At 44.9% G+C, this 22,993-nt stretch overlaps 1 protein-coding gene and 1 long non-coding RNA gene across 12 annotated transcripts; one reads left to right on the forward strand and one right to left on the reverse strand.

Moving 5' to 3' along the window:
- Window positions 1–233: 233 nt before the first annotated feature.
- On the reverse strand, window positions 234–22,844 carry STRADA (STE20 related adaptor alpha). 11 transcript variants are annotated; one of them, XM_054709214.1, is made up of 15 exons: window positions 22,742–22,844; window positions 22,015–22,156; window positions 21,424–21,595; window positions 17,405–17,484; window positions 15,669–15,726; window positions 13,433–13,461; window positions 7,557–7,659; window positions 7,014–7,135; window positions 5,589–5,697; window positions 5,348–5,471; window positions 3,623–3,794; window positions 3,047–3,151; window positions 1,737–1,978; window positions 1,396–1,438; window positions 234–1,123 (listed from the first exon to the last, which is right to left on the reverse strand). In XM_054709214.1, exons 4-15 carry the CDS (start codon window positions 17,438–17,440, stop codon window positions 971–973), a joined length of 1,296 nt encoding a protein of 431 aa, XP_054565189.1. In that variant the 5' UTR covers window positions 17,441–17,484; window positions 21,424–21,595; window positions 22,015–22,156; window positions 22,742–22,844; the 3' UTR covers window positions 234–970. The 11 variants fall into 11 exon arrangements, with proteins under 11 accessions (XP_054565189.1, XP_054565184.1, XP_054565187.1 ...); XM_054709209.1 differs by lacking the exons at window positions 13,433–13,461; window positions 15,669–15,726 and having other exon boundaries at window positions 22,015–22,082; window positions 22,742–22,843; XM_054709212.1 differs by lacking the exons at window positions 13,433–13,461; window positions 22,742–22,844 and having other exon boundaries at window positions 17,429–17,484.
- On the forward strand, window positions 7,331–13,094 carry LOC114234395 (uncharacterized). Its single transcript, XR_003620587.2, has 3 exons — window positions 7,331–7,564; window positions 9,978–10,028; window positions 12,983–13,094. It is a non-coding gene; the product is annotated as an uncharacterized LOC114234395 (long non-coding RNA).
- Window positions 22,845–22,993: the final 149 nt, after the last annotated feature.

Raw genomic sequence — 22,993 nt, forward strand, 5'->3', positions numbered from 1 at the left:
TAGTCCTTTCCAGCCCAGAAGTGTTCAGATGGCCACAGGCTAAAATTAAGTCTCTAATTTTCAGATAGTTAAGAGACAAAAATCTATTATGGGTTGTAAAAAAAATTGGTGTGTTGTGAGGCTGTCTACTAATGAAAAGTCACAGCTGTGCTTCCGCTCTGCATGGCAGGGCCCCGGGTGGAATGAGACATGTCTCAGCCTGTATGGGCAACACACAACGACGCACTCCCCAATGGGTTCTCTGAAAATTTTAATTTGTTCTGACAATAAAACTAACACGGTGTAAGGACTGAAGCCCTCTGGCTAGGCAAGACATTAGGACCCTTGAGAGAAAGCACCAAGGCAGCGGCAGGAGGCGGAGATGGACTCTTGTGGGAAAGGAACGCACGACACGTGAACTATGGAGGAAGGGCCCAACGATGACAAGGGCCGGGACAAACTGCCCTAGCCTTCACCTGGTGCTTAAAAAGAAAAAAACACCCTTCCCCCCAGTTGTTAGGGAGAGGTCAGAGGGGAGGGGGCACAGTTGCTTATTGCTTGCCTCTCCATGGGCCCACAGGATCTGGGAACACTGGAAAAGAATGGAATTTGGCTGGTAGGAGAGCATGAGTGGGAAGAGGAAGTCACACAGTTCTCTGTGTCAATGAGTCAAAACCCTGGACTTGAACTTCAGCCCCCAGGGCCAGGATAGCATCTCTTCCTTCTGAAGAGGTCACTGAACTCCCAGGACTGGGAATATCCGCTTTCTGGCCGGTCCGGACCCCTGGTTGGTGTCTCAGAAGCCTTGGAGCAGTAAAGAAAAGTTTCTCCGGGAATTTCTCTCCCCGCCAGCAAGCAGGCAACTCTCCTGGCAGAAAAGTCCTTTCTACCCAGTCTGCACCCGGAGGGCGGGAATGTGGCCAGCCCTCGGGAAGGGCCCCGGAGGCTCATGTCCCTCCCGTGCTGGAAGATGTGCACCTTCTTCAGAGGCTCAGAACTCCCAGTCGTCCACCTCCAGCTCTTCCAGGTTTGTTACCAGGCCGAAGATCCCACTGTGACCCTGAGACTGGCTGCCCTCAAAACTGGTGATGGGGGTGACAGGCCGAAGTAACTCAGGCAAAGCCTCTGAGGCTCGTCGCTTGATCTGGAGGAGGAAAGGTGGGGGCGGGGGGAAGGTGATCCTGCTGCTCTGGTCCCAGGACATCCTGAGGCAAGGAACCATGGCCCGTGGAGATGGGCCTTTGGAGTCAAGAGCTTCTCTAAGAGGAAGGAGCAGCACCTTTAAGGGGCTTCAGAAATGGTCATTTCTCTGATTCGAAGGGAGGAGAAGAGAATGCTAAAGACCCCAAAGCTAAGGGTGTTGGGGGAGTCAGAACCATAGGAAGAAAATGGAGCCTCAGCAAAGTGCTACTGTACCTGCTTGAAAAAAGAATGGCTCAGGAGGGTGCTGGCACTTGGTCTGCAGAGAAAGGGGAAAAGAGACCAGCATCACCCTGTGCCCCAGATTTCCAAAATCCTGCTGCTTATACCTCACCTTCAAGTGCCCCTCTGCTTCCTCCCTCAGCACAGCCAGCAAAGCAGCCAGAGCTACACAGCCTGGCTTCTTTGCAAACCCTCAGGCCGACCCCTCTGGCTGTGGGGGCTTGGACTCCTCCCCGGAACCCAGACCCTTACAGGACAGATGCACCCTCTCAAACCCTTAACCCCCAGAGCCCACCTGCTCCCTGGAAAGCCCAACCCCAGCCCAGTGGAAATACCTGACGTCCGGGTTGCGCTGAAGGCACTGCTCCACAAAGTGGTGGAAGTGGGAGGAGAAGGTGCGGTGGTAGGGGTGGGATAGCGAGTCTCCGTTGGAGGTCCTGGGGGTGCTGGTGGCCAGGCTGTCACTCAGGCCAGAGTTGGCCGCTGAGCGCGAGGTGCTCATGGTCAGCTCCTCGGCGGGGATGGTGCTGGTGTCCAGCAGGCAGGGAACTGTGCCGTTGAGCTTCTCCAGCAGCATCTGCGGGGGAGAGACCAGGGCTGGGCTGGAGGCTGGGAGACCTGTAGAGTTTGTTCACAAATACACTTTTCCCCAAATACACATGTGATTTGGGGGGAGTACGGAAAAGACAGAAGTAGAATAAGTAACTTTTCCAAAGGAATGCTTCGCAGCCACACCCTAGCTAGGCCAAGTTTTTGCAGAGGGCCAGCAAAAAAGGGCCCCCTTCAACGTGGCTACAAGGAAGGCGCTCACAGTCTCCTGTTTATAGGCATCAGATCCTTTTAACTGTAGAGCCCTCACCCTGGGGTGAAGGCAGCAGCCGGCAGGCTTTCTTTGAAGCACAGCCCCAATTTGCCAAGCCCAGGTGGGTCTGATGGGGCCCGTTAGCAGCAGCTGCAGCACCACATCCTGGGCTGGCGCTGCGGCAGGCTGCACAGGAGCAGCACACCCAGGAACGGGCCAAGCTTGGACAGCCGTTTGAAAGCCCTCAGACTCAGCACATGTGAAACCCACCCCATCTCGGAGATCTCTGTCTAAGACCCTGTTCTCGTTCCAGGTACCGGGGACTCAGGCATTCTGCCTCAGTGACCCAAGACCACTTCTTGGACTTGGTAAAGCCTGGCTTGATAGGCCTCTTCCCTGGGTCTACCTCCCAAGGGTTGACTATGCCCCGGGCTGGGTATGCCTAGGAGAGGCCAAAGGCAGTTATTGTAAGTGGCATGAAGAGAGGTCTGAGAATTCTGAATTCCACGTATATTTATCAAGGTAGGAGGACAACGTATTTTATAAATTTATAGACGTGTGAGCTTGACTTACACATTTTAAAGGCACCTGGTCAGTGGGCCTCCTTTTGCACCCGTCGCAGGCCCTGCAGTTGTTAGCAGTGGGCCTGCTCCTGAGCTCCCCTCCCCTGGTCTCCATTTGCACAGCAGTTACCACACAGAAGCAAACCGTTACACAACCATCTCCCTGGGTGGGGCTCTTTCACCCGAGTACCTCTGGCCAGATCCTGAGTGTGGTGGGTAATCAACAAGCATCTGTGGAAGGCAGGCAGGCAAGAAGGAAAGCACTGGGGTGCAGGCTCACCTGGGTGGCAGGCATATCCTTAAAGGGGACATGGCCGTTGGCCAGCTCACAAGCTGTGATTCCCACACTGTAGATGTCAGACTTGGCATCATAACCCTGCAGATTCTAAGTCAGGAGGAAAAAGCCACATATCACTCCATTTGTAGCCTTGGTCATTATTCTTAGAGGAAGAACGGGGTGGAGCTATCACTGAGGAGAGGGCAGAATGCTTCTCCCCAAATCAGGGCCAGCTGCAAAGACTCTCCTTGCCTACACCACGAAGAGCAGCTGCTAGATGAGAAGGAAGGACTGTTTGAAATAAGCAGCCGGAAGTGTGAGCCCCAGGCTCCAGCTTAGTTCAGGGATGGAGAGAGCACCAAATGCTCACTTCCCACCAGGTGCGGAGATCTCTGAAGGGAGTGGAAATAGCGTGAAGCAGTTTGGGACCCCACAGCGGGGTACCTACTAGTCTTCCTCATTGCCATGCGAGGGGCCTTCCAGGTCTACCTGCCAACAGGAAAGCCTCACCCCAGGAGCCCTTACTGTACTCCGAGGCAGAGAGCACCCCCCCCAGGCTCCTGGGGACCCAGTACAGACCTGCTGGAGGACCTCCGGGCTGAGCCAAGGCAGAACCTTGATACTGTACTTGGGAAAATCGTGGACCACCCGCTGCCGCTGCCCGTGGCTGATCATGCTGAGGTTGCTGCGTAAACCAGACAGGTAGACCTTCCCATCCATGGAGATCAGAATGTGGCTGGCTTTGACACTCCTGTGGGGGTGAGGGGAGGCAGGTGGTGGGAGGAGGGTGTCACAGGACAGCAGGAGCCCCTCACACTGCAAACCATTGGTCTTTACACACCAGATCCAGTCAGCTCTCTCCCCGGCAGCGTGTGTGTGTGTATTATACGTGCATATACATATTATATACACAAATACATACTTTTGTGAAAAGTTTCAAACATTCCCCCAAAAGAAAAAATAAGCATGACCCCACTTACATATCACCAAATTTTTGTTAAAGTTCTCTTTTATGCTCACAGATCACTGCTTCCCCCACCACCTGCTACTACTGACCTGTACTTTTCGTTTGTTCTTGTAAAGTGTATCATGGTTTTGTTTGCATATATGTTCAATTTACCTAATGCTACTGTGATATGCATCCCATTCTTCCTTTTCCTCTCAGTGCTGAATTTTTGAGATCCATTCATGCTGCCATCTGGGGTGGGGTCTGACACTTTTACTCATCCATTCTTCCAGCAAGGGACACTCCCACTGTCTCCCCCGTGAAGATGAAGTGATGTTGCACACAGGTCCCGGATGGGCCTGTGTGAGGTTTCTTTGGAGTGCACAGGAGGCAGCACTGATGGTTCTGGTTCCCAGTGACCCTGACTGGCTGTGTCGGGCCGTCGTCTTCCACTACACAGACAGGCGAACCCACCGCCTCACCGCTCGGGGCCTCCCCCAGCCTCCAAATACGCCAGTGCCTGGTATGTAAACTCACATCCTCCTGTTTTGCTTTTCTGATTATTGCTCATGTGGCTCTTAGCCTTTGGGCTTCCTCTTTTATAAACCTCACATCCTTCAGTCATTTTTCTATTGTTTTGCTATCCTTTTCATGGTGATTCACAAGATTGCCTTGCTACTAACAACCTGTGTATTTTAGACAAAGCTGACATCTCCCATGCTGTCACCCAGAGAACAGGTCTACTTACCGAACAGGTTTTAACTTCGTTTAAAGTGTCCTTTATTGGAGAGAAATCCTTAATCTTGATATAATCAGACTCACCAATTTTTGGTCTTATGTTTTGTGCTTCTAAAACATTTAGAAGTTCTAAATATTTCCTTACATTTCCTTCTAAGTCTGTAGTTTCACATCGACATAAGGTCTTTAATCCGTCTGAAGGGCTCCTTTGTATGGGGGGTTAGGTAGGGGTCCCGTTTTATTATCTTCTCTATGGTGAGCCACTCTCCTGACACCATCTACTAAGCATTCTGTCTTCTCCCCAGCCTCTCAGCATAGGGCTGACTCTGGGATGCACACACCAGTTTGGGTGCCCCAAGGAAGAAGGGGGACAGACAGGTGCAGTGGTCCACCTCAGATGTTCCTCTCACTCAATCAGTACTCAGGGCCACGCTGCTCAGTGAAGAGCAAGTCAGCAGCTCCAGCACCGACACGCTGGATGCTCTGCCCACCAGCTCAGAGGCAAGGGCAGAATCCCACATCTGGCCTCTCTAACGTCAGTCAACCTTCCAGTGTTTACTTGAGGGCTCCTGGGCACAGATCCCCGCTCCTGTGAAGGGTGAATAGGCCTAAGAATGCACCTGTGTACATATCCCATGTGGTGGATGTAGTCAAGGGCCTTGAGCACCCCCTGCAGGATGTAAGCAATGGCCAGTTCATTCATGCCATCCATGAAGTGAGTACAGATGAGATCCTTTGCAGAACCTGAAGAACAGAATTATGGGGAAGTAGGGAAGGGTAACAGAGAAAAAATACAGCACGTAAGCCAGCTGGCAACAGTTTCTTAGAATCCCCCTCTGCTGGGAGCCCTTTCTCACTCACCGTATGCCATGAATGGCGTGACAACCCACAGCTCATTGTCTGCAATAAAGGTGGCTCGATAGGGCAGGATATTGGGATGACTGAAGAGTTTAGACACATGAAGCTCCCCCTGAAACCAATGGTAGCTAAAGTCAGAATCAAGGGGCACAAGGAATGACACTCAGCAGGAAGGTGGCAGCATGAATAAGATAGATGCTCTTCTGAGAGTCCTGGGAGCAGCAGGAGCCTAAGCAGGTGCCCTCTGGAGTGAGAGACACCTGGCTCTGCTCTCTCTGCCAGCTTCTGCCTATGTTTGGCTCTGCCAGCCAATGAGAGGGCCTCCAGAAACAATTCCCGCCAACCGGGAAACTGCTAATAGCAGTTCCCCACCACGGAGGCGATGAAAACAAAATGTTGATTGAAAATTTCTGAAGTCCTAAGCTTAGCTCAACTTCAAGGGCCAAGGCACAGAACTCCTCTTTAAGATAGAAAAACAAGAAATGTTTTCCTATTGTTAAGGAAAAGGTTGTAGGCAAGGGAAGAAAGCATTAAAGAACGACAACTACTAAACATTGGAAGCTATTTCTCCAGCTAACCTCAGATTGAGAGATCCCTTCCTTAGAAGCAGCTATAGAATATGTCAGACGTACAAAATTTTAAAATAAATTTGGACAAAAGATGTTAAAAAAATGGACAAGAGGACTATAGAAACTCTAGGGTCCTGGTCTGTGGAATGTGAGCTAAGGCCAAATAGACAGTACCTCCTGCCTGTCCATTGCTCTATAGAATAAGAATCTGGAAGTCCATCATGCTCTAGAACAAAGTCAGATATGTACATTTTTTCCCAAATAACTTAGTCAGGACTGACTTTCTGTCACATCCTCAGATCCGCAAAACTGCTCCGAGCCTGTGGTCCAGGATTCCAGCACCATTAGATGAGCATGATTTCAGAAGAGCATTGTACACGAAGAAGGGAAAGGGTGCAACTACCTGTACTGAAAATACACTGACCCAGGCCCGGAATCGAAGGGGTTCTCAGGGCAAGCCTTCATCAGCCAAGGAGAATTCGGTCCCCAGTCAGTTATTAGACCTCTGGTCTCTCCAGTTAAATGAGAGGGCAGCTACTTGCCTCTCCACTAGAAAGGAACCTCAGGCAAAGAGGGTGCTAAAAGCAGGAGAGTGGCCTAGCCTCTCTGATTAATAAATAAATGAGGCAGGAAGGAGTCCTTGTAGAAGAGGGGAATATAGATTGGGCTGGGCAGCATTACGGATCCTTAGTGCCAAATGCCCAAGGTTCTTCACTGAGAGCTTCCGTAGCTGATCGACTTGGTCTGCCTTCATTTCCTGCCAGCTGCTTTCAGAAGATGGAGGTAAGAGATGCCTTGTAATTACTACTGGAGCAAAGAGCCCACCCTCCAAGTGTCACATCACTTTTTTTTTTTTTACCTGCAAGAACGTCACCATCTCATTGGAACAAGCTTCTAGGTTAATCCTTCGTACCGTCACATACTCTCCCGTTGGTTTGTACCTTGCTAGGTTCACTGTCATCAGGTCCTCAAATCCTTTGCCTAAAAGAACAGAGGGATGCCATAAGCAAGGTCAACAACAGCAAAGGTTTTCTTCTTCCTTCAAGAACCTTGATTTCAAAAGAAAATGCAAGTTAAAACTTGCACTACTGTTACTTTCGTGGCTGACAGTTCTTGATTCTTCTCCTAGTAGTTCCTTCTCAGCCAACCATTCTGTCTGACTCTGGCCCAGGACACCAGAAGTGTTCAGCCCAAAAGAAAAAAGTATAAGAGCTCCTTTGGGAACATGATCTCCTTTCCCATACTTGGAGAAACAGAACCCAAGAGGACCCAACAAAGCCAGTTCTGTCACCACAGTCCTCTAAGTAGCCGACAGCCTCAGGCACACATTCATGGCGATGCGAGGAAGCTGCAGCCGCCCGCCCCCTGGAGCTCCAAGGTCTTGGCAGTCCCTGGACATTACCTATAATGGTGAGTAGCTCATAACACCCTCCCTCCGGCAGAAAGCTACTCATGATCTCCTGCTTGGAGAAGGATGCTATCGACTCTGAGCTTGCCTCATTGGTCTAAAGAAAAAGAAAAATCGGTTAATAAGAGAAAATTGGGGGTGGGATGGGAGTGGAGAGGTGGTAATTCAGACCCACGAGGAGACTGGCATCTAAACAAGCAGAAATTCTGGCTCTGGTGCCAGCACTCTTTGATGAGGAATGTAAAGTAAAACATCAGGTGTTCGATGTAGCACTATTCACAAATGTAGGTGGGGGACAAGGGCCAGTAACAGCCAGCTGTTGATTTGCTTGTCCTTCCAACAACTGGCTCATTTGCTAAGAACTATAAATTTCTTTAAAAAAAATTTTAAAGTGTTTTTCAGTTACCGTTGACATCCAATATTATATTAGTTTCAGGTACGTAGCATAGTGAACATGATGAAATTCCTACTTGGGGGAAGGATGTCTGGAGAAAGACACATTTACATAAGAGAAGGGGGAAGGAGAGATGGGAGGTTCTCTTGAGTTTCCTGCTGCATTAGGGTCCTATTTTTAAGGTCCTGACTATAAGATCCCAAAGATCAAATGCTAAACCTTGCTATAGAGAAAATGTGGCCATAAGAAGCCCTCTCTCTAGCAAACCAAGACCTCAGACCAATTAATCCCTCAGACATTTCCAAGGGAAGCAAGAAAACAGTTAACACACTGGGCTGCGGGCAAGAGATAGAGCTGTCCGGTCTCAGTTATCATCCCAGGCAGCAAAAGTACCTGCTCCTCATTCCTGCCCATTCATGCTGCAAATGACGCTGGATCCCAGCCATTTAGGATGTGGACATCACACCACTGGACTCTGAGGTACTGAAGGAAAGCGCCCAGGAAAATATATGGCAGACTAACAGCTTTTCCTTCAGTTTAATGGGCTCAGTTTCCTTCTTCCAGACCTAAATGTATTTGTATGACCGAAGGACTGTGTATTTTTCTCTCTGAGTATTTTCCTTTCTTTTGGATCCTCTTTCTTTGGATGTGTGTCTAACTGAAATAGAGAGCCTCAGGCCAGCTCAGATTTCATATGCAGACCTCTAGTCAGGAAAAGGTCTTTGTGAACTATGAAAGGCCCTTGGCTCAGTGCTAACCAGAAGAGTATGAGCTGAGAATGTTCTAATATGGCAGAATCTCCTTGTTGGGGATCCCTGATGTTTCAAGTGCACCTGGTTTCAAAACAGTTGATGCTGCAATGAAAAAGAAACTAAGTGGGGTTCTGCCTCCTGCACCACTTACGCTGACAGTAGAGGAAACTAGTCAAGCAAAATTGAGCGTGATCAGCAGATTATTATTCTAATTTAATCCATTTCTACATTCCTAAGATTCATCCATGTTGTTGTATTTAGCCTGTGGTACACCCATGCTATGTAATGTTCATCTTGGGGACATAGCTCAATGTATCCATTCCAATGTTGATGGGCTTTTGGGTAGTTTTTCAGTTCTGCTACTCTGAACTGTGCTACTAGAAAAATCTGCATGTGTCTCCTGTTCATATATGCAAGAGTTCCTCTAAAGCTTATACCTAGGAGTGGAAATGCTGGGTCGCAGTATATGAACAATCGACTCTGCGAGATAATGCCAAATTGTTTTCCAAAAACGGTTATACTAATATACACTCCCACCAGCAATGTATGCATGTTCTTGTTGATCTATCTTTTCCTCCCCAACACTTGTATTCAGACTTAATTTTTGCCATTCTCATTGTGGGTTTGATTTACATTTCCCTGATTGCTAATGAAGTTGAACATCTTTTTTTTTTGTATTTATTGGCCATGTGGGTTTCTCCAAGGTGAAAGTGCTTCTTTCTGTCTCTTGTCCATTTTTCTACTGAGTTGTTTTAATGTAGGATTTCCCCAAAGTTTACACGTCCAATTAAGTTAGCAAATGCAGCACATTCTCTCATGGAGAATCACCAGGCATACCTACATATTCAAGGCTCTGAGAAGTCCTGTAGTAAGGAAACTTGTTCAACTTTGTTCAGCCTAACACTTGCCAAAGGTACTTGTCCACAGAACCCTTTTGTGCCTAACATCTGTTAAATGTTGGGAAAGGCTACTTTAAGTAAAACCTATGGTGTAACACAAAGACCATAGGCTTAGGGGCCAGCCAGAGGCAGAACTTGAACTCAGGTCTATCACTTGTTCTGTGACCCTGGATAAGTCACTCTACTCTCATGGCATCTCCACTGTCTCATCAGTGGAGTAATTACCACTTCATAGTGTTGTTGTGACAATGAAATGAGATACGATATGTAAAGAGCCTAGCACTGCCTGGTTTTCAATAAATGTGAATTCTGTTCTTCTCCTCCCTCTTTGGTGTCTGCTTTTTGGTCACTCTCCTGCTCAACAAATAAGACGGAACAGAGAAAACAGAGAATCCTAAGCAGAGCTTGATCAACAGTTAAGGTTGGTTTGATTTTGGTTTTTACACTTGTGTTTTACCTGTGTTTTCAAATGTTCTGAAATCAAATTCTAGGATCATTTAATAGCCACTGTAGCTTCTTGAAACTACTTTGTCGTCAGAACAATCTGCAGATACTGGTTACTGCATGCTGGGTGCCTCACACAGGCAAGAGAGATATAAATGGAGTAGCGATTTGAGCAAAAAGCTTAAACCAAGAGCTCTGAAATAACGACTCCCAATTTATTTAGCATTTACGAGCTGCACACTAAGTTATTATTGAAGAATCACATCTTTTTACCATTATACCTCTAACCGCCTGCTCATAGTCTTGCTCTGCAAGTCCTGTGCTCTCAAGTATCAATCTACTCCTCCATTAAATCAGCATCTCCGGTTAACATGAATCCAGGGCATTGCTTTCAGACCCAGCTCCCTCCTTTGGCCTTTGAGTACCCACGTGTTGGACCCTCCCTGCTTCTAGGACCTCACGCCAAAGCACCCTCCCTGACTCATTACACCTATTGCACCAGCTGCCCTACCCCTGCCCCTACTGTTTTCTCATGGCTGGTTGCTCCTTATTACTGAGGTCTTGACTTAAATGTCATTTATTCATTGAATACTCTGTCCAGCTAAAGCAAAATAGGCTCCTAGTCACTTCATTATCTTGCTTTCCATTCTTCATAGTAGGAATCACTGCAGTTTATTTACCTATCGCCCGTCTCTCTACTAGGATGCAGGCTCCACGCAGGCATGGACCTGGTCTGTCATGCTCACTGATGTATTATTCCCCAACACCTACAACAATGCAGGCATTGTCTGTGGAGAGCCTCAGGCCAGCTCCTATTTCTTATGCTGGTCAAATACAACAATGCTGGAACACACTTAAAAAAATCATTTAAACAATGTTTGAACTGAGGAGGTTTTCTGCCCATGACCTCATCATTCCCACCGGCTGAAAAGGAGAGCAGGGTAAAGGTGCCAGCCAGTTCCATTGGAGACAGGGTTCAATATAAGGACCTATGCTGGAAATGCCAGCCCTCATATAACACATCCACTAGGGGCACGTTATAGATCAGAATCTGTACCTGCATGTGAGAAAGTACAGCAGGTCCTCAAAGAACCTTGTTTCATTGTTTCATTCAGTGTTGTTTCGTTATAACATTGATGAGATGCTGTACAAACTTAACTCTTGTGTTTATCAATTAGCCTATGGTAATGCTTTGTTTCTCTTAAAGTTGCAGAAGCTATTGACAATGTTACGTGAGGACCTACTGTTCTGAATATGTTAGCAGGTAACAATATGGTCCCAACGAGAACAAATCTAGGGCTACTTTCAAGTTCTTCTCTGATCTCCAGGCAAACTCCTTAATGTTTTTCTAATTTGAAAGAGACTACAAAGTACAGCTGGAGTCCTGAGATTAAAATATTTATTACATACATTTAAATAACTCCCTTTGGAAAACGATAGATACTTTTTTATTACCCAAGTCCCTCTTCCTTGCTAGGAGTGCATATAAAACAACTGCTACACTAGGCTACACTCTAAAGACACACACTTGTTGAGTCTAGGTAGGGAATGATTCATTAAACTACTGATGTGAATAGTTAATAACTTGACAAATATTTGTACTTTCTTTGTTGACTATAGAAAACTCCTCAAAGTGTTCGTTTTAGAAAATAAAATTCTGTAGATACTGGGAATATGAGTTCTTGGGCAATCTGCAATTGCATGAAATGAACTAGCCTAGTGGTTGCTGTGGTCCCTCGACAGCTCTGTCCCCAGCCCACTGGAAACGGCACTGCACTGAGGCTTTCTACTTTGTGGAGGTCCTCTAGGTTTGAGCGCCGAGAGAAAGCAAACTTCACTTAGGAAAACAAAGGCGGTATTTTGAAAGGAAGAGGTCTGGTCTGATATTGCCTCATTATGTTGTTTCAGATTTAGAAAAGGTCAAAATTCAGATGAAAAGGATGAAATACTTAGTCCATTTTCTTTAAACACAGCACGGCATGGGTTTATTCGTGTAATGCATAATCTCAAGTTGCCTAGAGAAAGGAATTGATTCTAGCAAGCCTAGTCTTAGTTCCCCCATCATGAAAAGCAATTTTTTCATTTTGAAACATTTAAAACATACATAAGCTACTGATATCCAGAAATGACCATAACATAACTTTGTTTAAAGAGTTCAGAACAAAATACAACACAGCACACAAAAGACAATACTGCTACCAAATGAACACATTCAATCACAGGTTTCACACAGGATAGCTTTTTGGTGTAACATCAGCAGCTGTGAAAATACAAATATTATATATAATTGGCACTGCATTCTGGAAAAATACCTAATTGAGCTATAGAAAACATGTCTGGTCTCCTGACTGGAAAATATTTGGATCTGAGAGAGAGGTGCTTACCCCTAGCTAGCAGACTAAGTAAGCACCGCCAAAGCTTCACTCAAAATTCCTAGTCAACATCATCATCCTTCATTTGACCGGGGCTGCTTGCAAAGGTGCACGTGTCTGTCATCTGGAAAGAGTAGGAAGTCGCCCTGGCTGGTGTGGCTCAGTTGGTTGGAATGTCGTTCCGTGCACCTAAAGGTTGCAGGTTTGATTCCCGGTCAGGGTACATGCCTGGATTGCAGGCTTGGCCCTTGGTCGAGGCTCGTGTGAGAGGCAGCCGATCGATGTTTCTCTCTCCCTCTCCCTTCCTCTCTTTCTAGAATCAATAAAAATAAATAAATAAGTGAAAGAAAGAGTAGGAAGTCTATTTAGAAAAGGCTTCTTACCCTCTCTCTGATTCACATTATCAAAAATAGCTCAGTGCTCCATGTGCACTGGGTGTTATTTCCTCAGGTGAAGTAAGCTAGGACAGTTGGAAGCAGGGCAAGTCTTGTAGCTTTAGCTAATAATAAAAAACGCATTTTCTGTTTTATAGTTTTTAATTCTGGGTTTTGTTTTTCAGGTAGGAGATTTGAGGTCTTGCCTTACAATCTAGACAGGGATCAATGTCATCTCTGTGGACTAACATCTATTATTAATAAACTAAGGATGGAAAATGTAATACCACTAGCCACTAAAAGGTAACCACCTTTCAGATTGTTGAAACGTTCTCCTTTTCTGGAGGGGTGGCGGGCGACTGGGAGGGTTGGGAAGGGGAGGAGACCTTAATCCCGAGGAGAGAGGCAAAAAGTGCCTGAGATTTTTTTTTTTTTTTTTTCCGTTTTCAAAGTCTACATCAAAATCTTTCCAGGGTGAAACCTGAATCTCTACAAGTGAAAGAATTACACTTAAAATGAAGCTCAATGACAGATAAGCAGAAACATAAAATGATAAGCCAACAAAACACATGAATTTCCACAAGAAGTCATCTCCATGCAGCAGCCACAGTGGTAGAGCCTAGGAAGTCACTTACTTTTCTCCGAGTGTCACCCGGAGGCTGCTCTGGAGTAGAGAAATGGGTTGTTGGCATTTTGTTTTTTAGTAGAAGACACACCCACATTCAGAACAGCAACTATTGCACTTAGGACTACATTTATTAATAGAAAACACTTAAGAGTCATTACAGCGAAAAGTGTCTGCAGTGCTACATATAAACACACACACACACACACACACACACACACACACACACACACACACAGTAAAAATGCTGCAGATAAGATGGGGTTTTAAAATGAATCTATGGCTTGACCAGGGAACTATTCTATGGGTATATTTTACTGAGTCTAACTCAACTACTATAATTCTGGTCATACATTGACTTTTCATCAGCATATAATGTTACTTTCAGTAACCTGGTTTCAGAGTCTAATACTGTGAACAAACAATTCATTATAAAGTTAGAGTGTTGGCTGGCTATTTTCCATGGAGTGCAGGACTAGAAAACAGGTTTTCTTAAAAAAAGTTTTAATACAGCAACACGTGTATGTGGACCATTACCCAATTAGATTCTCTAGTCAGACATTCTATTCAGAATGCAAATAGAGCAAAAGCTTTGGAGCCCTCTGATGCTTTTGGTGAAAACAAAGAAAGCAAAAGACAACTGAAACAACTTTCTGCTCTTAAAGTGGGCAAATTATGTATCTGTGCTTTTGATTTTGTCCATTCTGTAAAAGTGATAAAAATAGTCAAAGCAAGATTTTTAACTCTAAAGTATTGGAATGCATTTCCAAATATCTTAAATTAGAAATTATAACATCCAACTGTACTAGAAGAGATTGGCTGCAGAGCCAATTAGCCTCAATTTATCAAAATAATATATATATATTTTTTGCCTTGGACATCAGTTTTCTGGTACACAAAAGGCAGGAGCAGTTACTTAGGATGGTCTGCCAAAGGTGACTAGATTAAAGGAAATCAAACCCAGTCTTCCAGAGTAGAGGGCAAATTCCAAGTTGTACAAAACTTGGTAACATATTTCATCAAGCTGTACACAACATACAGAAGAATCTCTTCACCTGCCTCAGATCAGAGACCAGGGAACTGTCAAAAGATAGCCAGCGACCCTATACTGAAACCAAAATCCATAAATTCAATTCACACACACTGGAATATTTTAAACTAATTGATTATACACTGGATTCCCAATTCCATTTCCATCAATGCCAGTGTTTACTTTTAAACCATTGTATCCCCATTAATGATGGGAAGAAATTGAGAATAGGACCAGAATGTAGTATTTCTGTTCCGTTAGCCTTTCCTTTATTGTACAGCTAATTTTTGTTCTTTATAAGGAACACAAAAATAACTCATTTTTCTGAACTCTCATTTATCTAAAACACAATCCTTTGACAAAGTTGATGAAAAATACTGCTCCAGAAGTTTGTTGAGTGGCATTAGGGAAAATAAATTCATAGGTATCCCCTAGTAACTAACAAGTTTGAGTTTTCAATTACTTAGGCCTATTGGAGGTATTCTGGATCAGTCACCCAATGCATTCAATCTGATAACCTGTTTCTTTAGCTACAGATGCCGAAGAGAGTATCTTGGTGTTCAGACACAAAGAATGCGGCCCTACTACTATTATTTTTATAGAAAAGTATTTTATTTACTGTAAATTAAGGTCACAGTTCCCCAAATGGCTCAATTTGAAAATAGCCAAAGGAAAATGCCTTGCCTGTTAAATCTCCAAGTTGCAAACCTAACTTACTTCTGAAATCAGCATTTAGGTTTTCCAATAAGAGGTTAATATTTTTGTCCTGACGGATTTTTTCCTTAGTTCTCTTAAGTCTCATAATTTCTACAATGAAAAGATGAGTCAACTAGACTGATCAGTAAAAACAGAACTTTCATACCATTGCTACCTTCGTCCTAACTATAATTTTACTTTTAAAATCTTCAAAGCTAGCAACTTTTAAACACTTACATTTTCCTTTAAGAATATATATTTCAATTGGACAAATACTTAGAAGAAATACATGTGCCTTTGAGTAAATACTGGCTTTCTAATAATCAAGACAGGCTAATGACAACTGCCAGATTAGTCCTCAAGTTTTTGGGGAACCATGGATTTAAAAGGAGCCAAATAAATATACCAACTATAGTGTACACTTTCCCTTAGAATTGTTAATTTCTGTGAATTGATTTAGTCAACAAAAGAGCAGTGAGATTTATCCTAAAGTGATGGCTAAATGCCATACTGTACTTACCTCCAAATAGTTCCAAATCTCTTAAGCCCTCAACAATGAACTTTTCCGACACCCACCGCTAAAGAGGAAAACCCCAAAGAGAATTAGTATTTCTTCCAAACCACAAAACATTAGCTATCAGCCGTTAGAGAGACACACAAAACACAACTACAAAAACAGAATCATGCATTACAGTTAAGATACATTTCTATGGAAAAGTTTTGAAAAGAATCTTGGCTTTAACAGCAGAAAACAATAGATGAATTCCTTTCTCTATTCTTCTTTGCCTAATTTGATGAATCATTCTTTAATCTGTCAGATTGAGAAAAACCCAGTACTGGCTCTGATAATGAAGAATGTTTTTCTCCGTTCTATATGTAAAACAACGTTTTGGATCCATCTTACTCATTCCATGGCTCCCTATTACAGATGCTCAGGACCATGAATGCCAATTTGAAAATTACTACTAGAATTCACAATGTAGAATATAGGGATGAAACAGAAGTTTTTCACAAGCCTCTATTAGTTTGTAAAAGAAAATTGCAAGCTGCATATCCTTCATCCATTAGGATCTCTAAAGTCATCGCTGCTTACATTTGCTACCAAATGCTACCCCTTTACAAGGATGGAACTAGCATGACCAATCTATGGTTCACTTTACTGGCCTATTTCAACCAAGTATTGGGTTTCCACATACTGATCAGTGGTCTGGTTTCACCTGTATCAGACTGGGTTGAAACAGAAAAGAAGCTCACATTTAAAAGCAATGGAATCAAGGTTGTATTTCACATAAGGACTGGTGTTAAAGTTTGGCTTGGATACATTCTTTCCACTGGAGAGAATCTGTTTTTCCTCTCGGCTGACAGTGAAGCTTACTCTTTACAATGTAAATTGTTCTTATGTATATAAACATAAGAAAAAAGATTAAGCAACATTCAGAAATAAGCTGCATAATATGAATTATAAATTGGAACTATAACATCATTCTCTCTCCTTCTTCAAATTAGATTTTTTTCCTCATTAAAAAAACACAACACTATCAATTAAAAAACATTTGATATAAAAAAATCACATGCACTGTGCCACAAGATAGTTAGTAAAAATAAACTATCACTTTAATATTTAAAGAAAGTGATATACTCATAATGTATCATAGCATTTATACATTGTTGCAAGATTTTAAAATAATTACTATTGCATTCAGAAATTAAATACTTGATAAAAAATAAAATACATTCTTTTATGAAATCATGGTAGCTTGTAAAGAGGCTAAATCCAGTATTCATTCTCAAGGTCATTTTAGCTGGTGAAGTTTTCAGGTATAATAAAATTTTTCACGTTAAGAAAGTTTTCAGTTAAAACGTATGATTGTATTTAGAAAAAAGTGTTCCAAGGATTACAATCTGTTACTGATTTTTCAAACACACAAACTCGCTGAAAATACATAGGAAATGGGCAGATCATTAGTGGTTACATACCTACACTTTCAACTCATTTAATGTTGAATGACGGATATTCACAAAATACACCACCTTGTTTCTTCTCTATCAGACAAGCTAGTGGGTGTATTCTGTGTCTCTGGTCAGCCTCTGCCTGCAAGCTCTTTTCTCCAGAGTGGAGACTGCGATACCTGCTTTACTTCCCACATCCCTCACTTCTGCATGATTCTGAACGTCACATAACAAACCACCTACGGTACTGCCACTTTGCTCTTCAGAAAATAAAAACAGTAAAGACAGAAGAATAGAAACACTCACCCTAATTCGCTCTGGTTTACTTACAAGAAAAGACATGAGTTCCGAATGTGTAGGCCTATTTCAATTTCAAAAATTTAAACCTAAAAGGAAAATAAAAACAGGTTGAGTTAGTCAAACCTCCTTTTGTAGAAATATCGTTTGATGAATAAAAACTTACTGTAAATCTACCATTCAAAGCACTGTACTAAACCTATAAATTGTAGATTCCAAAGATTTGCTTAGAGAAACTTTCAGTGACAATCGACCTGGATGTACTTTGGCCAAGTACAATCTGAAATACTGCAACCTCTATAAGAAAGAAATTTATTATATGGTTTTCTTCTTTAATGTTTAAACTTCTCTTGGCTCAATCACCACTGAATCCTTCCCAGAAGTAATTACCTTCTATTCATGTGTCTGTTTAATTTAACATCATCATTTAAAAAAAAATTTAATATTTTTATTAATTTTTTTACAGAGAGAGAGGAAGGGAGAGGGCAAGAGAGAGAGAAACATCGATTGATTGGCTGCCTCCTGCATGCCCCCTACCGGGGATCAAGCCTGTGCAACCCAGGCATGTGCCTTGATCAGGAATCTAACCAGTAACCTTACTTTCGGTGCATGGGATGAAGCCCAACCAACTGAGCCACACCAGCCAGGACTCATCATCATTCTTAGTGTGTACATGGCCATGATTTATCCATTTTAGACATTTATCTTCTAACTTCCTACCATGGTAGATGGAGATTAAGCTCTCCTGTGTCACCTTGCACTCTACTTTCCTGCCTTCATTCTTCTGATGCAGTTCTGGCACAATTTTTTATTAAATCAGTAGTCCACGTTTACATTACTTTGACTATGCAAACATGGTTTGCAGCTGGGCAAACAGGTAAAGATGACCATGTCTTCTTTCTTTATAACCATTTAATAATTGCCTCCTTTTTTCACTCTCTTGGTTTCCCATGTAGCTATTAAGTTTTTCCAAATATTTCAACATCTCTGCTATTTGTCTTACCAATATATTTTTCCATACACTCAAACTCCCCCGGAGAGTGCCTTCCAGGGCCCTCCATCCTCCTGCTGCAATCTGGACAGCTGCTTTCTAGCCCATCTGCACTTTTATATTTGAGGAAATGTTCTTGTGTTATTTCTTTTTTGTTATTGTTGTTAATCCTCACTCAAGGATATTTTTCCATTTATTTTTTTAGAGAGAATGGAAGAGAGGGAGGGCAGGGAGGGAGAGGGAGAGGAGAGAGGGAGAGAGAGAAACATTGATGTGAGAGAGACACATCAATTGGTTGTCCCCCGTTCAGGGATCAAACCTGCAACCTAGTTATGTGCCCTGACCGGAAATTGAACCTGCCACCTTTTGGTGTATGGGATGACGCTCCAACCAACTGAGCAACCCAGCTAGGGCAAATAGGTGTTTCTCTCTCTCTCTCCCTTCGACTCTATCTAAAATCAATGGAAAAATATCTTTAGGTGCGGGTTAACAAAAAACAAACAAAAAAAAACAAACAAAACCTGTGGATGCCTGGCCCACCTTTAAAAATTTTAAATCAGGAGGTCTGGGGATGCACAAGTAGAAATGGGCAACTCCCTATGGAGCTCAGCAAAGACAAAGATTCCTGGAGCAGAGGTGGATCTGTATAGTTTCGTGAAGGGGTGGGGCTTGAGTGAATTCTAAGCATGAAATAGTTTTAGCTATGGTCTATTGCTTACTTTGTCTTGTCCAGAGATGTATATATCTCCTAGTTTCTAGAACAGTGCCTACCACATAGCAGGCACACAGTAATATTGAATGACTGACCAAATGTGCTGAGAAGTGTGTCGGCACCTCATGGGAGGTAGTTAGAGAAGCAGAATTCCACATATATGAGAGCAATGAATAAGTGTTAAGTGCATGCTAGAGTATGGATTTTATTCAGCAGGCAGAAGAAAGTCACTGTAGGTTTTGAACAGAAAGGGGACAAACACAAAACGGTGGTCTAAGATAGTGTCTCTCAAACTTTATTGTACATGCAAATCACTTGAGGATCTTGTTAAAATGCAGATTTTTATTCAGAAGGTCTGGTGGTTCTAACAAGCTCCTAGACGATGGTAATGTGCTGATCTGTGGACCATCACATTTGAGAAGCCTTGTTCTAAGGAACATAGAAGGAATATTAACCTGAAAAGGGATGGGAAGGGGGGGGTGTGGTGGAGTGTAAAAATAACTGAGAAAGGAATGCCAGTTAGAATACAATTATAGTGGACCATATTTGTGGTGAAAGAGCCTCTGGTAGAGGGAATGTTAAGAAATTGACGGATAGGGGAGAAGAAAAATTAAATGTATTTAGTTAGTAAGGATACCATAAGTTATCTAGCCCATCCTGCACCCTGTGGAGGAATAGCTTTTACAAACTCCTGGATATAAGGTTATCTAGCCTCTGCTTGAAAATACCCCAGGTAAGAGACTCACCACCTTACCCGGGAGCCCATCCTATCTGTGGACAACTCTGATGACTGAATTTTGTGTGTGAGCTCCAGTAACTGGGAAAAGAGTAGTGTGTCAACAACAAAACAGGAAAGCTCAGAGGTGAAAGTGGTTTTGGTGGAGAGATGAGTTCAACTTTTTAAATCATATTTCAATTGAGAAAAGTTACATATTCCAAGAGGAAATATATAGCATTCAGTTAGAAAAGTTAAAACTGATGCTCAACAGAGAGGTTAGAGATGGCTACGTGGAGTTCGGAGTTCGGAGCTAAAGCTATACAAGTGACAGGAATTCACTGACGGAGAAAATGGTGAGAGAGAAGCAGAAGGCTGGGAAGAGCCTTGGGGAAGGTCCATAGCGAGGACATGGCACTTGAAAGGCAGGGAGGAAATGGAGCCCAAAGGAAAAACTTTCAAGATCCTGCTTTCTGCCTGGCTGGTGTGGCTCAGTGACTGAGCATAGACCTATGAACCAGAAGGTCACAGTTCGATTCCCGATCAGGGCACATGCCTGGGTTGCGGGTTTGATCCCTAATGTGGGGCGTGCAGGAAGTAGCCAATCAATGATTCTCATCATTGATGTTTCTATCTCTCTCTCCTTCTCCCTTCCTCTCAGAAATCAATAAAAATATTTTTTTAAAAAGAAAGAAGAAACATCCTGCTCTCCCTTCAGAACAACCTTCCTCCCCCCAGACCTGCCCCTCTCAGTTGTCTGGTGCTACAGGAAGTCCTCCCTAACTCCCTTCCCACCTATGGTAGATGTTTGGCCTCTGCCCTTGACCGGAATCGAACCTGGGACCCTTTAGGCCGACGCTCTATCCACTGAGCCAAACCGGTTTCGGCTGGCCTCTGTATTTTTAATATGTTTTTACTAGAGGCCTGATGCACGAAATTTGTGCACTGGAGGGGGGAGTCCCTCAGCCCGGCCAGCGCCCTCTCCCAGTCTGCGAGCCCTCGGGGGATGTCCTACTGACAACTTAGGCCCACTCCCCAGCTGGCAGTTGGACATCCTTAGCACTGCTGTGGAAGCAGGAGAGGCTCCCGCCACCACTGCTGGACTTGCCAGCCATGAGCCCGGATTCTGGCTGAGCGGTGCTCCCCCTGTGTGAGCACACTGACCACCAGAGGGCAGCTCCTGCATTGAGCATCTGCCCTCTGGTGGTCAGTGCACATCATAGCAACCGGTTGTTTTGCCATTGGGTCAATTTGCATATTAGCCTTTTATTATATAGGATTATATAGGATTGATTTTAGACAGGGAGAGGGAGAGATGGAAACATCAATCAGCTGCCTCCTGCATGCCCCATAATGGGGATCAAGCTGGCAACCTAGGCATGTGCCCTGACTGGGAATTTAACCAGCGACCTTTTGGTGCATGGTCGATGCTCAAACCACTGAGCCACACAGGCCGGGCTGGCCTCTGTATTCAAACCTTACACCTATCACACTCTTAATTTCCTGCATTTCCAGGGGCTACTGTGCCCAACACAAAATATGGGCATTCCCATATCTGCTAACTTAATAACAGTAAGAATAAAAGCAGCAGACATTTATGGTGAACTTACTGTGTGCCAGGATCTGTGCTAAAAGCTTCGCAGAGATCAGCTCACAATAAGTATTATCTTCCCTGTTTTATAGATCTGGAAATTAAGGCTCAGAGAGGTTCAACACCCAGAGTCACACAGGCAAGTGGTAGAGGACTGATTAGATCTGTTCCAATGCCTGCGCCCCAGAAACCTGTCAAGAGATGCCCGGGAGAACTGTCAAGACGGTGTGTGCAAAGGTATAAGGATGATTGAGAAGGCATCAACTGATCTGACAGGGTTGATGCCCCGGTGATACATGGTATAGCAAGGAGAATTCATTTATTCATTCCGCCCCCCTCCCTATTTATGGCCCTGGTTTTCTAAACTTCCTCCCTGTCGGCGGTTACAACTATAAATACAGCATTTGAGCCACAAAACCTCTAAGAAACCTGGTCAAAGGGTGGGGGAGCCGATTTAACTAGCTCAGCCCCGTAACTCATGGCGGAAGGGGCTCCTGGCCTGAGAGACAGGTGATCAGATAAGATTCGGTCTCTTCAACTCTCGGGGCGAAGACACAGTCTCTAGAACACATCAACCCACCCATGACGCCCTGCCTAACGCCGCACATACCTACTGGACGATGGTTCTATTTCAACAGCTGTTCGATAAGAGAGGGACCAGTTCGAACGGCTTCTCCTCTTTGGGGGATAAAGTGAGGATGTGTTGGGATCTCTTAGCGGAAGGCTGGGCCGAGAAGTTAGTTGCCCATCTCCTGAAAACTCGAACTGTTTTAGTTAGCCACGCCCCTTCCCTCGCACTCACTTCCCATGCCCCCGCCCGCGATCTCCACCCCGAACCTCCACCCCGTGGACGCCGAAACCGACTTGGACAACAAGACCCTCAGGAGCTCTTTGTTTTGGCTTAGTCAGGGGGTCACCTGAACCTCTGTGCTCACAGAGCTCCGCCCGCCGCCTGTCCAGCCTGGGAAGAGATGGGGATGCGGGCGAGGGGGCGGGAGAGGCAAGCACTCGGCTCTGCCGTCTCTAGGCTCCAGGAGGACACACTGCACCTGGGCCCCGAGTCCGCCCCCTGTCCGTCCGGGGGGCAAGAAGGGGCGGGAACGCAGGCGCTCGCCTCTCCCGCCCAGTAACTCCGCTCCCGCGTCGCCCCGCCAGGCCCAAGCCTATTCTGCTCTCGGGATGCAACCGCTCACGGAGGGAATGGAGTTGGACTCGGCGAGAGGGGGCCCGGGATGGCCGATCTGACCGAGGCCCGCCCTGAGGAGACGGGATCGGAGCCAGGGAGAGGATGGACTGATGATCCCTGGACCGCACCAGGCGGCCCGCCAGTCCGGTACCTGGTCCTGGAGTTCGCGAGCCGTCCGGATCGCGCCTCAGCTCCGCCTCCTTAGTTTATGGCCTCGCCACCGCCTGGCCGGTTGCTGGGAGGGAGGGACGCTACGTGCCATGCGCAGTAGAGGGGCCCCGGGAAAGCTGGAGCGCCCCGCCCCGCCCCGCCCCGCGCGGGTGGGGAAGCTCCGCCCCCCCGCTCGGCCCACGCGGGTCGGAAGCTCCGCCTGGTTCCCTGGTCGCCTCGCTCGGGCCGCCCC

The sequence above is a fragment of the Eptesicus fuscus genome, chromosome 20, assembly GCF_027574615.1.
Source record: "Eptesicus fuscus isolate TK198812 chromosome 20, DD_ASM_mEF_20220401, whole genome shotgun sequence".
NCBI classification, from domain to species: Eukaryota; Metazoa; Chordata; class Mammalia; order Chiroptera; family Vespertilionidae; genus Eptesicus; species Eptesicus fuscus.